The sequence below is a fragment of the Cajanus cajan genome, chromosome 2, assembly GCF_000230855.2.
Source record: "Cajanus cajan strain Asha chromosome 2, NIPB_CcT2T_4, whole genome shotgun sequence".
Taxonomy (NCBI): domain Eukaryota; kingdom Viridiplantae; phylum Streptophyta; class Magnoliopsida; order Fabales; family Fabaceae; genus Cajanus; species Cajanus cajan.
Genome location: NC_138518.1, coordinates 30057448 through 30074659, shown reverse-complemented (window position 1 = coordinate 30074659; position 17212 = coordinate 30057448). Strand labels below are relative to the sequence as shown.

Below are 17212 nucleotides of genomic sequence, written 5' to 3'. Positions count from 1 at the left end.
CATAAAAATGATGCGGGTTTATTGTTATTAAGATGATTTTAACTTCATTCATGTTTATTCAAACAGGGTTTAAAAATAATGTGGTCTAGAATTTTATTATAAGCAAGAAGAGAAGCAGTAAGAAGTAATAAAGAATGATTTTATTATAATCATAATGGAAACATGTGCCCTATCGAGGCTCGGGGGTCGGGCTGTCCCCGAGGAGTGATCTCTAATAGTCATCAGGTCTATACATCCCTATCAGAAGGAGAAAAGCACTTGATGACGACGACCGGCCTTGACGCTTGTGAACCGGCCTTCCTAAAGATCTGGCTTAAAGAACGTCGAGAAGGATCTTGGTTCCTCTTCGTCCTTTGATCTTTATTAGGGTTGTATCCTAACCCTTGTTTCCCCGGATTATCCTTGATAATAGGTAGCTCGGGAATTCCTTGGGAATCTTTGCCAAGTCCTTGTCCCGACAAGTATCCGTTCTTGGTGAGCATGTAGGCTACCGTCTTCATTTCTCGGGGAAACGTTTCAACATTGGCACTTTCCAATGCTTGGAAGGCGGTCTCTAGATTTTCCTCCTCGGATTCTTTATTTTCCTTTCCTTTATTCTTGGGAGCTTTTATCATGAAGATCATTGGGAGTGTAGATCCTGCCACTCCTAGTCATGCCCCCAAGTCCAGCGATGTTAGAGAAATCGCTGTCGGCAGAAAAATAGATGTCGTATATCCATGGCACAGCCTTATTTGATTCGTAGGGAAAAGGCCTTGGAGCGATGATCCTTAACGGCGTCGGACCTTCCCCTTTGTTTGTCTTGATTACCAACAACGGAGTTGACGTATGCTCGCTTGGCGCGGTTGTTGGTTTGCATTTAATTACCAATGGCGTGCGATCCATTCTGAACATACGCATCGATTAATTCTTTCTTTTTATTAATGTTTATTAATAAATTACTTGGAGAGATGTATGCAAATGAATGACTATGAAATGCAAAGGCAATTGAGAGATTTCATAAATCAAAGCTCGATTTTATTGATCATAGAAAGTGTACAACTTATCATACAATGCTTTGAAGCAATTTTTTACAATATGAGAAAAGCCGATAAAAACCCACAGGCGGGTTCATTTTTCTCCTCCATTCGTCTTCGGCTTCCTCTACATGGCGTGCCATTGCTTCAACTTGCGTATGGACCGCTTGGCTCATATCATCACTGATCTTCTGAGCGTCCTTCGCCTTTTGAATATGATAGTTGATCATGGCCTGCAGCTCATTAAGCTCATCTTCGGCTCGATCCTTCTCCTCTTGGAGTCTAGCCATCTGTGCTAGTCCCTCCTTTTCCTTCTTGCGGAAATCGGAAAGGCTTGCGGTTTGTTGTTGAGCAACTTCCCGCCATTGTTGTGCGTCGGATCGAGTCAAAAGCAGATCGTCTTGCATGTCCTTGATCAACTGTGCCTGCTTTGCATGCTCGGCTTCAAGGCGTGCTATTTTTGTGTTGACTTCTTGGAGTTGACTACTCGGTTCAACCTTTGGCATTTTGGATGCCCGAGTAGCCTCCTCATTGAGGTTAGCACACTCATCCTTGAGCCGCTCTATCTCGTGGTCCTTCTTCTTGCATTGCCTTTGTAGACTATCAATGACGAAACTGGATTCTTCATTCTTCTCTTCAAGAACTCTCATCTGAGCTCCCATGATTTCCAGCTTCTTGGTCAAGGCGTCGACTTGTTCTTGCATTAGCCTCCTTGTGGTTGCGGTTGCGCAAGAGGTGGATGGTTGAGACACCCCCCTCTCGCTCCTCCATATCTCGTAGTCGGTGGAGGCGGATACCCGAGGCTTTCTAAGCTCTCGATCTCCCTCATAGATTGGTTTCTCCCACGCTCTAATGACAGCGTGCATATCCCTCTGATGCTCGGAATCAAAGGAGAAACACAACCTTCCAAGCTCCTCTTGAACAGGAACAATCTGAGTCCTCATAAGTTGTCTCATAACCAATCTAGGTGAGTAGGCTATGCAACCTCTGAGGCCCATCAGTGGTATGCTTGGATAACTACCGCATCTTGTCAATACATTGCTCGGACGGAACCAAGGGCAAACCCACGTGAAGTGCTCAATACTCCACTGTTCCATCTCTTCCTTCCATTCGGAAGCATATCGGCGGCGTACGGGGATCTTCGAAAAACTTCTCAAAGGATCGGGCAAGGTCCCCAGGTGACTAGAGGCATAAAAGTGTGTGATGCCCCACACATACAACAAAGAGGTGCAGCATCGAATAGTCTTCCCTTGCTTCTGCTGAGATAGGTTGACAGAAAGCAAGGTGTCAGCAAGAATGGCAGGCACGGGACTCTTCATGTGTACGTCCCAAGCGAAGAAAGCGTCCATGGCAGCGTGGTCCACTGTGTTAGCGTGAAAGGGGAATAAGATCGTCCCAAACACGGCTAACGCTAGAGTCTTGTTGAAAGCTAACCAATCTCCCTCATCAGCCAAGGAAGAAAGGTGGTCTTCAATCATAGCAAGCTTCCAACCCCTGATACTGCCGTTCCCCACTAAAGCGGATGATCGTGATGGCAGTTTGACTTGAGTTGCGACCCTCTCTACGGCCACATGATTTCCATGGACGATATAGACCCCTGCTGTAGCATGAGCTCATACTCCTCGAGAGTAGGAACTAAGTCAAACTGGGGGAACTCGAAACAATGCAGATCGAGACTCTTGAAGGAGGTTCTAGATTGAAGATGATTGTTGATCTTCAATAGCTCCATGCTTGGACCGTGATGCTTCTTGAGGTTTACTCCTTAGGAACTCTGAAATCTCCTTTGAAGAAGCTTCAATGGAGTGGAAGACCTTGAAGGAGGTTCGGTTCTCCTTAGCTTGTGGTAGAAGCTTAAGGAACCAAGTTCAAAGTAGAAGAACTTTGAGAGAAAACCTAGAGTGGAAGTTCTCTCGGTTTTGAGACTCTTGAGTGGGAGAGAAAAATCAGAATTCTTATTCTCCAAATGTTCAAAAGTGTTTTACAATCAAAGAATTACAAGTTTATAGGAGTAGGAAACTTGGAGAGCAAGCTAGTCTTGACCATGATTCACTAGGAACCATGGTTGAGTCTAGATAAACCGTCCAAGGTCAAGAGGCTTGGAGAGCAAGCTTCTCACTTGGCTTGCTTGGTAAGCTAGCCAAGGAGAAGCTTGTGCTTCAAGCTTCCAAGCTTAAGAAACTCCATGAATTTCGTCCAAGTGTGAACACAAGTGTTCACACAAGTGTGAACACAAGTGTGAACACACTTCTAAGGTGGGCGGCTTCTTGGAATTAATTTACTCCTTTTGATTTGAAAATGGTTAATTTGGTTTAGTTAGGTTCATTCAATGGGAATGGAACCTAGCTAAATCAAATCTATGAAAAATTAGGAGTAAAATGAGTCCAATATGAAAAATTTAGCCTAGGACCACCTTTGGCTAAATTGCTAGGAGCACTCTCTAGCTTACTAAGGACACTTTCTAATTTGCTAATGCCACTCCTACTAGAAAACTAAGAAAAGAATGTATTTCTAGGTTAGGTTAAATGGAGTCAAAGTGTCCAAGTAACCTACCCTAGAATCAATATATAATAGCTAAAAAAGGGAAATAAAGTGCCTTACAAATACAAAGGCAAAAATAACCTATACAAAAGAAACTATGTACAAAACATATGAAAAGGTCTTGAAGATCATCCCATTCCTCTTGGTTCTTTTATGATATCACCTCTTGGATTCCTTGGCCTTGGCCATAGTCTATCATCCCCTCCCTCTTGAAAAGGATTTGACCTCAAATCTCGAGGGTCCTCATGATTATTGGCCATACCTACAAATATATAATGAAATTCATCAGAAGTGATATTTTCAACAAATAAATGTGAAAGGAATATCCTAGAAGGAATCCTTTCATGAAACCTAAAGAAATCTATGATACTAGACCTACTAATATAATGAATAGGATCTTCTCCTAAACATAGACTAGGTATATTTCTAAATCCTAAAAATGTGCTAAAGCTAAAACTATAGCACACTAAAGACTTAATCCTAAAAACTAAAATATCTTGCCTAAAGTACCCTATGTGGTAAGCTAGGCTTTTCCTAAAAAATAAGGAAAATATTACTAAGAAATTCCCTAAACAATTTTGGATTATATTATTTGTTGGATAGTTATGAAAAGAATTTGTCACAAGGAACCTTGAAGGTTCAGATGTTATATCCAACAAATAATATATTCCATAAATTGGGTGCATTATTGACACAACTAAGGTAGGAAGACTATCTACCTTGGGCACCACCAAGGAAGTAGCATGAGAAGTAGAACTAAAAGAAGTCCACTTCTCCTTCACAAAATCTTGAAGTTGAGATTCTTTTTCTTTAAAAATAATGGATTTGTGAATCACTTCTTCAAGACTAGTGGCAGCGTGAGGGTAAGAGTTAAGGTCTTTATGAATAAAGAGAATAGTTTTCATAGGTTCTTTATTGACAAAGTAATTCTCTTTAGACATAACTCCCTTAGAGGATATTTCTTCCTCTTTACTCTTCCCTACTTTCTCACTTTTTCTTTTTATTTTCATTTGTGTTTGATCCTCAGCCACTTGTTGAGGTGAGAGAGGATAAAACACAAATTTCTTTTCCTTATGAGTGAAGGTAATTTCATTAGTAAGACCATCATGTACTGTTTTCTTTTCAAATTGCCATGGTCTTCCTAACAAAATATGACAAGCTTCCATTGGTACTATATCACATAAAACTTGGTCCTCATACTTCCCAATGGAAAACTTGACCTTCACTTGTTGGTTAACTACTATGTCACCATCCTTATTAAGCCATTGCAAATGATAAGGTTGAGGATGTGGCATAGTAATTAGACTCAACTTTTTAACCAACCTAGTGCTACAACAGTTGCACCATGAACCACTATCAACAATGAGAGAACAAGCATTATTTAAAATATTACATCTTGTATGAAAGATGTTCTCTCGTTGTGATAGGGTACCACTAGGTTGATTATGAAGGATTCTCCTAAGCATTAGGAGCTCTCCTTCATAAGGATAAATTGGCTCCACTTTGGACCTCTGAAGCTTTGTTTCAACCTCACTCTCACTAGAAGAGGAGGTAGTAGTCTCTTCTTGACTACTATAAGTGTCATGCCCCCTTAAGATCATAACTTTCTTTGTAGGACATTGAGAAGCAATGTGACCTCTCCCTAGACACTTGAAACATTTAATATCACTAGTCTTTGTGCTAGTGTGTGGAGTGATGAGATCTCTATCCTTATCTTTATTTTTCTCTTTCCTTTTAGCCAATTCTTTGGAGGGTTCTGAAATAATTTTCTTTTCAAAAGGTTTTTCTTCCTCCAAGTAGTCTTTCCTAAGAGATCTAGAGTGGGAGCTTTCTCTTTTAGAAGATTTTCTCAACATTTGTTGTTCTACCCTTACACAAAGTTGGACCAAGTCATTTAGGTCCCTGTAGGGTAGTAGCTCCACTTGGTCTCTAATCTCTAAGTTAAGACCACTTAAGAATCTGGCTACTGTAGTGGCTTCCTCTTCTCTTATGCATGCCCTCATCATTAAAAGCTCCATTTGTTGTCTATAGAGTTCTACAGACATATCTCTTTGTTGAAGCCTTTGGAGTTTATTCATAAGCTCCCTACCATAGTAAGAGGGAATGTGTCTCCTCCGCAATGCACTCCTAAGATCATTCCATTATTGGATAGGTGGATCATTGTGGAGACGTCTTTCTCTTTCCAAAGAGGTCCACCAATACATTGCATGCCCTTGAAAGCTAAGGGAGTCGGTTACGTGCGGGGAAGGTGTTAGCACCCCACAGCGCCCCTTTCGGGTTCCCTATGACGGATTATTTCATAAATAACAGTGTAAAATTACTAAATTACCCCTATTTATTATAAACGGCTATGAATAAGATATCTACATGATGAATAAATTAAACATGCGATGCAACAATCAGAAAGCAGTAAAAGGAAGGATTTTGAAGAAGAAACCTTTGAAGCGTGCTTTTATATATTCAAATGTTAGGAGGCTTTTTGGCGCTCCCTCCCACTACACGCTCGCTCGCTCCTTCCCTAAAAATTAATCTTTACTATGGAAATCAAAAAGATTTCACTTCGACTAGTTCGAATTCTCAAGCTAAATGCTCAGAACTCAAGAACTTCGTCGGATCGGCTCTCGGAGAGAATTCTAGGGCAGAACACTGCTCAAAAACCCCAGAATACTCAAGAAGAGAGTCCAAGAAGTGTGGAAAAGTGTCAAATGACGTCCAAATGACGTCCTATATATAGGGATGAGGCGCAGTACGGCCCCTGGGGTCAATACGGCCCGTATTGAGTTTTTGTACTTCAATACGGCCGTATTGAGTTCAGTACGACCGTATTGAAATACAGAAACTTCAATACGGCCGTATTGGTTTCAGTACGGCCGTATTGTAGTACAAAATGTGCAATACGGCCGTACTGAACTCCAAGGAGGCCGTATTGAGCTCCAAACCTCCCACTTTCTTATTTTTGGCTACTCTAAGACCTCTAAACCTACAGATAGTCATCCTATGGTCTTCTGGGAGTCCTTCTGGCTGACTTTCCTTTGATCTTTGAGAGTCTTCGAGTCTTATTTCCGACCCGGACAATTTTAGGGGTCTACACCACTCAAGGCACACAAACTCAAGACACAAAAAGGAAATACATGTAGGAACAGTTTAGACACATTAACATAGATTGAACCAAACAAAACAAGACAAAGAAGCTTAAGAACGAATTTACCAAGGAGACCTAGCTCTTGATACCAAATGATGGAAACTTGCTTGGAAACCCGGATTAATGTTGAGTTTCCTTCAAGCTCCTCCCTAGATCTTGAACTCCTTGATTCTTCCTATGCTTGGTTAAGGTCTCCTATGGAGGAGGAGGCCTTAAGACCACCACGGTTGGTGGAGAAACTCTCCCAAGAGGCGCCACTCCTTGAAGAAGAGATAAGCCCCTTCAATTCTCACCACACTCTTCTATGGAAGGGATAAGAGAATTGGATTCACTCAAAGAAGTTTAGGGACTTTTGGAAGAGAGAAAATCTGAACTCAATTTCAGAAAATGAATTCTCAATACATCAAAAGTGTTTTACAAAGAGGGAAAAACGAAAATATAGGAGTAGGAAGCTTAGAGAGTAAGCTAGTCTTAACCATGGTTCACTAGGAACCATGGTAAGGTCTAGCTAACCACCCATGGTCTAGAGGCTTGGAGAGCAAGCTCCTCACTTAGCTTGCTTGGTAAGCTAGCTAAGGAGAAGCTTGTGCTTCAAGCTTCCAAGCTTGAGAAGAACCAAGCTATTTGGCCAAGTGTGAACACAAGTGTGAACACATCTAGGTGGGCGGCTCTTTGGACTTAATTTACTCCAACCGGTTTTGAAATTGATAATTTGGTTTAATTAGGTTCATCCAATGTGAATGGAACCTAGCTAAATCAAATCTATGAAAAATTAGGAGTAAAATGAGTCCAATATGTAAATTTTAGCCCAGGACCACCTTTTGGCTAAATTGCTAGTAACACTCTCTAGCTTGCTAATTGCACTCTCTAGCTTGCTAATGCCACTCCCAATCCTACTACTAGAAAACTAAGAAAAGAATGTATTTCTAGGTTAGGTTAAATGAAGTCAAAGTGCCCAAGTAACCTACCCTAGAAACAATATACAATAGCTACTAAAAAGGAAATAAAGTGCCTCACAAATACAAAGGCAAAAATACACCTATGCAAGTATCTACTATATACAAGGTACAAGAAATCAAACTATACAATGTATTTACAATAGAGACTATGAGACTAACAAGAGGAATCATACTCAATACTCATATTGAGCATAGGTCTAAGAAGCACCTCCTCTCTAGAAGCCTCCTCTAGCCTCCTAACCATGGACCTAGTTAAAAGCCCAATGGTCTTCAAGTGTGAGCATCCTTGGATCACCCTTCACCCTTCTTGGTCTTACCTCTTCCAAATGGATCCTTGGGGATTAGATTTCCATTAGTACCCTTCTCAAGCATTTTCTCAAACACCTTCTACCTAACCTCCATTTTCGTTCATTCCATCATCATCCACCCTAAAACCTTGTGCCACCTTTGAAGAGCTTGATCCTTGGAGAAAGCGTCCTATTCTTTGTTGATCATCTCAAGTTCATGCAAGTTAGGATGCCATCAAGTGGTATCTAGAGCCAAGGTTCATCAAGGGTAAAAACTTTGTCTTCCTTGTCTTCTTATCTTTTTCTTTCCATTCGGTCTTTGTCTTCTATATTGCCTTTCTTTGTATGGCCGAATGCTTTGGGTTCATATTCTTGTTCCTTGTGAACCTTCCTTGAACATTTTAGGTTTCCATTGTTAGGTATTTGCCATGCTTTTCTAATTTTTAGGTTGAGTCTCACATGAACATGAAGAACATGCTATGAACATGCTTTTGATTTTTGAATCCACCTAAGTTTTGTCATTTTATGTTTCCTATATTTTGTCTACAAAAAAATTCCATGTATGTGCCAAACACTTTGCATGAATGCATGAGTCAAAAATACCATAATAGTAGGCGTGACATATAGAAGCTTTCTAGGGGTCATTCATGCATGCTACTTAGTTCTAGCATGTTCCTTGAATTTTTTTGAGTTTCCATGTGTAAAATGCTTCCTTGCACATGCATATAAATTGCTGCCCACTTTTCCCTTGCATTCCCACTTGTGATGGTCTATATTTGATGATTGATAACCCTAAAAGAATCTAAGAGGTGTGCTGAAAATTTAGTACAAAACAAATTGTCCTAAATAGTACAAAACCAATTCCACTAAAAAGATTCCCTAAAGCACCTCTAAGAAACCACCACTTGTCCTCATCTCTTTCTCCTAAACTTGACCTAATTTTCACCACCCACAAGTGCAAAACCTAAGCAACAATGGGCTGAACATTAAAGAAAAGAAAGTGGACCCAAGGAACATCAAAAAAAAAATTGACGTGAAAATAGAACAAAAAAAAAGTATCAAAAAAATTCTTTTGGACCAAAAAGGACTTGTTGCTAGACTTGTGGACTTGGACCTTTACCTATGCATTTGGGAGTTGGACTTGTGACATTTGGAACCTATTTTTGAGACCTTAAAAGTGGCTGGACCAAAATTCATAAAAGACTTAATCAAGTGGGCTTAAACACTAATCCATTCTAGTGCCTTTCTAGGAATACTCTTTTGTGTGCTTCCTTTTTAATTGTGTCTTAATTTTAGTTTGTCTTTTCTTTGGCCTCTTTTGTTTTGTCTCAATCAATTCTCTCTGAGTTTAGCCTTTCCTAATTGTGCCTTTTTAGTTTTTATTTGTTGGACTCTTGCTCTTTGGGTTGGTTTCATTTTGTTTGTAGGTGAAGAACCTATCTAGCAAACTAGCACACCTTTGGTGGATTTGAGTGGAGGAGTGAACCGAATCCAAACCTAGCCTTTGGAGGGATTGACACCACACCAAAAGGAGTGTCTAAACACTTGGAGAGGACTAACAAGTTTGCTCTTTGTGAAGGAACCCAAGTGGAGGAGTTTGAAGACCTTGAATTTTTGAGTTTTCATATTGTTCTTTGCTTGATTTTCTTTTTCGGCCTCTTGTGTTTTGGGCCTTGGTTTCATTCATTTTTGGTTTGTAATTGGCCATTTCTAAACCTCTTCATTTTGGTTTTAATTCATGTAGTTGAAGGTGATTTGAAAACCTTCACTTAGGACTTCGACTAGAGTATGTTTTAAGTACTTTCCTTTTGCATGTTTTATAGCTTTTGGTAGTATAATTGTTTAGGGTATTATCTTTGTCTCCAATTCCGTTTAGAAGGCTTACTTTTGCCTACTAGGGGTAACGTGCACACACACACTATTGTTGTGCCAAATTATTTTGTAAGAAATGTGGAAAAGGCTTAGTGATTTTTACTTGATAAGACTTGGTTATTAAGTGATTCTTTGTAGTCCACCTCCCTTTGAAAGTTCACTTTATACACTTAGGCATTTCCTACCTATCTTGCACTTTGAAAAACCTTTTTGTGAAAACCCTTTTATCACTCACTCTTTGTGAAAATCTTTTTTCAAACCTTTTTGAAAACAACTTTGTGAAAACCTTTTCTTGATCAAAGATGAGTGATCATTCTAGTGTACATGGTTATAACTCTTGTAGTACTAGGTCTAGTGTTAGGGATGAACTTAGGCAACTAAAAGAGTACCTAAGAAAAAAAGAAGAGGAAAATATAAAAAGAGAGGAAGAGTTGAGAAGAAAAGAAAAAGAGTTTGAAAAAAATAATGAGGAAATAAAAAGGTTGCTTGAAAGACTAGTTGTGGGAGGAGAGACTAGTGGTTCAAAACCAAGAGTCACTTCTCCTAAATCCTCAAAAGGTAAGGGGCATATGTTTCATTCAAGTGTTCATGAGGAGGAAGGGCATCATACCCAACCTCTAAGTGATATCTTCTATAGTAGTCATCACAATGATGATTACTATCAAAGACTCCCAAGGCAACATAGACATAGGGAGTCTTCCAATAGGGAACCCCACATCCCTCTTCCCCTATTTCATGGCAAAGACAATGTTGAAACTTATTTGGATTGGGAAATGAAAGTAGAACAACTATTTTCTTGCCATGGAGTGAGTGAAGAGAGAAAGGTTTCTTTGGCAACCCTTAGCTTCCAAGGGCATGCCATGTATTGGTGGACCTCCTTAGAAAAAGAAAGAAGAATAAACCATGAGCCTCCAATTCAATATTGGAATGAGCTCCGTAGTGCCTTAAGAAGGAGGCATATTCCTCCATACTATGACCGAGAGCTTATGGATAAGCTTCAAAGATTAAAACAAAGGTCCTCTAGTGTGGAAGAATATAGGCAATCTATGGAGTTGCTCATGATGAGGGCTGAGATTAGGGAGGAAGAGAGGACCACAATCTCTAGATTTCAAAGTGGTCTTAATCTTAAAATAAGAGACAAAGTTGAACTTTTACCTTATAGGGATTTGAATGAACTAGTTCAACTTTGTTCAAGAGTGGAACATCAACTTACAAGAAAACCTTTTCGAAAAGATGCCACTCCCTCTTATTCCAAGAGTTTTAAGAAGGAGGGCCACTCTTCCCAACCTTCTCCCAATGAAGAAAAAGAAAAACCATCTTTTAAGGCATCTTCCAAAGACACTAAAACAAGTGACATCAAGTGTTTCAAGTGTCTTGGCTGTGGGCATATTGCTTCACAATGTCCCACCAAGAAAACCATGCTTTTAAAGGGCCAAGATCACTATAGTAGCCTTGATGAAGCTACTTCCTCATCTTCAAGTGATGAAGAAGAAGTTTTAGAATCCGAGGAAGAAATCTTTCCTTGTGAAGGAGACTTATTGTTGGTTAGAAGACTCCTTAACAATCAATCTAGTGAAATTGACCAATCACAAAGAGAGAACTTGTTCCAAACAAAATGCAAGGTCTTAGAAAACACTTGTTCTCTCATTGTAGATAATGGGTCTACTTCAAATTGTTGTAGCACTAGATTGGTTGATAAGCTAGCTTTGACTACAAAACCTCATCCTAAACCTTATAGAATGCAATGGATCAATGAGGAGAGAGGTATTGTAGTTAACCAACAAGCAAGCATACCAATCTCCATTGGCAATTATAAAGAAGAAGTTTTGTGTGACATAATGTCATTGAAGGTTAGTCATGTATAACTTGGGAGGCCATGGCAATTTGACAAGCAAACAATTCATGATAGCCTCACCAATAAAATAAGTTTCCAACACTTGGGAAAGAAATTTGTGTGGTGTCCTCTATCACCTTCTCAAGTGAATGAGGACCAACTCAAATTAAAAGCTAAGAAAGATGAGGAGGAGAAAAGCAAAAACAAAAGCAAAAAGAAAAGAAAAGAAAAAAAAAGAATTTTCCTTTGAAGACAAAGGGATAGGTTCAAGAGAACCTTAACCCTTGTGACATCCTCATTCTTTTGGTGCCAAAGAAAGATGGCAATAGAGGATGCGCACCAATTTAGAAAGCCATCAATAAAGTATAGGCACCCAATCCCTAAGATAGACAATTTGATGAATGAATTACATGGGGTCACCACAACTTTTGAAAATTTTCTTATATGGTTATGCCTTTTGGCTTTCCCCGATGACCCTAACACTTTCATTCAACAAATTTTGTACTTAAGGATTGCATAGCTAAGTTTTAGTATTTTTACTTCCCTAAATTGTGGTTTCACATCTTTTGAAGGATCAATGGAATGGAAGAACTTAAAGATTTGAAGACAAATCCTTCTCAAGAAGGAGGGGATGATGGAGGACCATCCTTGGTACTTCATGTGAAACCTATCACATGGTTCATGGCTATGACCAATTTGAGTAGTATAGAATTTTATTGCTTTATTCCAAATTTTACCCTTGTATCTTGGGGCATTTTAGTCTTAGAATTTATTTTACTTGTATTTCCCATTTTACCCTTGTATTTTGGGGTGCTCTAGATGATTAGGGTTTTTAATTTTGGGCTAGGGTGTTAATTAGAGGGTGACACATGTTTTTGGTGTTATTGGGTCTATATTTTGTGTTAGAAAGGCTTAGGCCCAAGTGGAGGGCAAAGGTTGCATGGTCTTATCATGCACCTAGATATAGCCAATCTAAACCCAAAGATTCCATCCTTGGCCACCAAGTTGCATCTAAGGTTCATTTGTATTTCATTTGGAGTGCATTTGCCTACTCCAAATGCAACCCTAGATGTCTCCCCTCCTATAAATACCCAATGCACCGCACCTTGTAAATACTTTGAATTATATAGATTTTGAGTGAGCATTTTATGCCTCAACATCTCTTCCTTAGTCACTAGGTTAACTTCGGCTAACCCCCTTCATTCTCCACCCTTGGAGAGTGAAACCCTAGAGTGGCCTTCACCTACACTTGGAGTGAGCCAACCTTGAGCAACCATACACCTTTCACCATACACTTCCGCCATTCAACACTATCTCACGCCTAGCTTCCTTTTTCACCATAAACCTCCCTTTTGTCTAACCTTTGGTGAGCCTAGATCATGGGCAAGGTGTCTCCCTTCAACACACCATCATCAACCATAGAAGGAGAGACTCCATCAAAACCTTCCAATGTTATCCATCTTAAAATTTGACAGCAACATCAAATGACTTGGACTCGCAATACCCAAGAATAAGAGCGTGCCATTAAATCTTATCTGGCACAAAACCATGCCTGATCATGTCTTTGAACAGCATAAAACATCTTGCCATGGCATGCCTCTTTGCATATCCATGTAACAGGATGTTGTAAGTAGCCAAATTAAAGCTTAAATTTCTACTCTTCATTGTTGAAAGAATGTCATTGACCTTCAAAATTTTCCCTTTCCTAGAGTATTGATCTATAAACACATTGAATGCTACAGTAACAGGGTCCACACCTTTGTTCAGCATTTCTTCAAAAATATAAAAAGCTGCTCTTGAATGTCCATTCTTGAGAAGACCATCAACTAAACTAGTGTACATGGCAAAATTTGGAGATAATAATCCTTTTTCAATGGCCTTCGCTGACAAAAGGAGTGCAGCAACTATTTTACCCTTCTTGCATAGCCCCGCAATAAGATTAGTGTATGTAAAATTGTCAGGCAGAAAATCATTTGTGACCATCTCATTAATAACTGCATCACATAAATTTCCCAATCTACATGTATAAGTGCGTATTGTGTTAAAGATAACATTGTCAACAACATTAGGAATGCTTCGAAGTCTATACAAAAATCTCCGGGCTTCATTAATATGTCCACTGATGCAAAGTCCTTTCAATAGACCCCCATTCGTGAATTGACTTGGGAAGTGGCCTGAACTTTTCATTTTATCAAACATAGAAAATGCTTTGAGTGCATCACCAAAATTTCCATAACTATTTATAATGCAATCAAAAGTAACAGAATTTGGATCAAGACCCATCCGGCTCATGTGATCCATAACATACTTGGCCTCTTCAAGTCTCCTGCATCTACAGAAAGTGGCAACCAACACATTACATGTAAAGTGACCAGCCACATGACCACTACGATTCATAATTGCATAAGCATTTAATGCCTCTTTTAAGTATCCCATTTTGCAATAATTGTAGATTAAAGTTGAATACAAAATGCTATTTGGCACAAGTCCAGTCTTATACATCTTACACATAATCTCCTTCGCATTATTTATCTTCCCCACCTTGAAAAATCCATTTATGAGCACTGAAAATGTAACAACATCAGGATTCACAGAAACTTTTAACATATCATCTAGCAACTTCACATCTTCTTCAAGCATTCCATTCTTACACAACCCATCAATCATTCCTGTATAAATAATATGGCCAACTCTCACCCCATCCATTCTCATTCTCTCAAGAATTCTGGAAACCAGTCCAAACTCAGAATGCTTGGATAACCCATTTAAAAGATCCCCATATGTCTTCATTTGGTTTCAAACCATATGATACCATAACATCCATTAGTCTCAATGCCTCCCCAATGTTTCCTGTACAACAATGCCCAGCAATCAAAGTATTGTAAGTGATATTGTTGGGTAACAAATTAAATAATGACATCTCTTCAAAACCTTTTGCAGCAACTTCAATCTTCCCCTCCTTAACAAACCCATTAATAAGAGTATTATAAGTTACCTCATTAGGATACACCATATTTCTTCTCATCCTTTTCAACAATAAATAACCTTTTGCACTCCTGATTTCCCTGCACAAATTATCTATCAACACATTATATGTACAAACATCTGCCGCAATTCCCTTAGATGCCATGCATTCAATCAGCTCAGACGCTGTTTTGTACCTTCCTTTCTTGCAATACCAATTAAGCAAAGTATTGTAAGTGACCGCCGTTGGATAAACACCACTTTCTTCCATTTTCCTCAAGAGAATGCCAGCATTTTTAAACTTCCCTTGTTCACACAAAGCATTTAACATCATGTTGAATGTAGCAACATTAGGACAAATCCCCTTGGCAAGCATTCCTTTGAAAAAAGACCAAAACAGCTCAACTTTCTGCTCCTTCACAAGGGAACCTAATACCATGTTACACGTATATACAGACGGCTTCAGTCCCCGGAACCCCATCAAGTAGAAAGTCTGCACAGCATCTCCAACCATCCTGTCCCTCAAACAAACCCTAATCAGGAGGTCAAAAACAGCCGGGTTTGAGTTGCAAATGCGGTAAGTCTCCATCAAGGCACTAAAAACAGAGTTCAATAAAAACAGAGTTCAATCCAATGGGCAGTTGCAACAAATGCTTCAAAGTTGTTTTGGCAAAACTGTACATTCTAGCTCTAACAAGTATGTGGGTAGTAGTGCATATTATATAAGTAGCATTATTGAGCTCCAAATTGGGTTGCTTTATGACCCAATTGAGAAATCTCAAAGCCAACCTTCCATGGACAGGCCTAAGGGAAGCCAACCTATATTTCATAAAGTTCAGTGACTCCCAACGGTGCACAGTAAGAAAAGTGTATATACTCTTCTCCATATCCAAAACAATCCAATGCATCCAAAGGTACAAACTTTATACTGAAAAACAGAAACAAAGAGGGAAAAGAAGGAATAAGGACTTACCTTGAATCGCTATAGAACGAATTACTGAAGCATGGTTATGTTGAATTAAACTGAAAGATGCCTCTAGAGACTTAAAAATATTTCCACATACTTTCGGTTTCAACATTAAATTAAAAATTGTTGAAGCAATTATTGCCAGTTCCCCGAGGAATTTTTTTTAAGACCCTGAAGAACTGATTGGCATGAAATAAAATGGACTCAGCATGACCCCGACAAAAACTACCCCGGCGACTGAACCGGCTTAACCCCCTTCTTCTGCGGCGGCGAAAGCACGAACGAGTCGAACTCCTTCAGCTTCTTCTTGCTGGGCGGCAGCGGCGCCCGCCCCGTCCACAGCCGCGACGTGGTGGTGGGTCCGAACGGCACGAACGGAGCTTCGCGAATTTTGATCGGTTTGGCTTTGGGGGTTTCTGTGTAGCTGTACTTGAACTCGAACGGGGCACCGTCAATGAGGTAGGAGAGGCCGTCGTCTCTGATTTTGACGTTTTCGGGGATGGCGGTTACCGGCCGCGGTTTCGATTTGGGAATGTTGGAGAACCTGAGCGCGGGGTGCGATTGCGGGTCCACGTTGGGCCGTGGTGGGCTTTTGAACGGAGAAGAGAGAGTGAATAGAGAGTGAAGGGAGAGTGAAATTTTTGGTATTTTTTTATTATGTAATTTTTATTATTATTAAAATTTTTGATATATTTTTTATTATATAATATTTTTTATTATTGAAATTTTTTAATTATGTAATTTGTTTTAATTATTAGTTATTCACATTTATATATTATTCATAATAATTAATTTTATAAAAATTTATTATAAAATATAATATGAGGTGTCAAAAAGTGTAGTATGAGTTGTAAAAAAGTTGAGGTGCTTATAAACAATTTTTATTGGAGCAAAAGTTGTAAAAATATAGTATGAGTTGCTTATGAGTGACGTGGCACAGTGAGACTCATTTAAAGTGGTTGGGAGTTGCTTATAAGCAACTCTCATTATAGATGCTCTAAAGTACTAGGTGTTGTGTTTTACAGTACCTTTACTTTTATCCACTTTTTTCATAATTTAAAAAAAAAAGTATATTTAGGATAATATTTACTTTTATATAATAAAAATTTATAATATTTTTAAAAATATATAAATTATATTGTAATTGAAATTTATATTAAATATATTTTGAATAATTTAAATTATGAAATAAAGTTATTTTTAAAGATTATTTTTTAATATATATATATATATTAATTTTAATAATATTTACCAAAAATATATTAATTTTAATAATAATGATAGAAAAAAAAAGATGTTGAAATAACTTTTTAGCTAATAATAGGAATAATGTGTTGTTAAAAACGATGACGATGCAGTATAACAATATTAATGTGTTACTAGATGAACTGGCAAAAAAAATCACTTAAGCAATTAGATAAATAATACTTTTAATATACAAATAAAAATTATAACTTATAATATATTTTTAATGGGAATCAAAGTTATACATATTTAAAACAAATATTAATAATTTTTAAATATTTTTATCAAATAAAATATAGAAACACAGATTAACTAAAGAGTAACATTCGTGCAAAAATCGATGGGCTCTGTTAGGGTTTTGGAGGAGGAAGGTTCTCCTGATGACGAACCT

General features: G+C 38.5%; 1 protein-coding gene across 6 annotated transcripts; it reads right to left on the bottom strand.

The window, feature by feature from the left end:
• Nucleotides 1-2943: 2943 nt before the first annotated feature.
• LOC109808401 (pentatricopeptide repeat-containing protein At1g71490) lies at nt 2944-16235 on the bottom strand. Of its 6 annotated transcripts, none has more exons than XM_083068094.1 (3): nt 15583-16235; nt 14641-15537; nt 2944-14495 (listed from the first exon to the last, which is right to left on the bottom strand). In XM_083068094.1, exon 3 carries the CDS (start codon nt 5627-5629, stop codon nt 3680-3682), a length of 1950 nt encoding a protein of 649 aa, XP_082924220.1. In that variant the 5' UTR covers nt 5630-14495; nt 14641-15537; nt 15583-16235; the 3' UTR covers nt 2944-3679. The 6 variants fall into 6 exon arrangements, 5 of the variants coding, with proteins under 5 accessions (XP_082924220.1, XP_082924218.1, XP_082924219.1 ...); XM_083068096.1 differs by having other exon boundaries at nt 5974-14495; nt 15583-16225; XM_083068092.1 differs by having other exon boundaries at nt 2944-15537.
• Between the last annotated feature and the right edge of the window lie 977 nt (nt 16236-17212).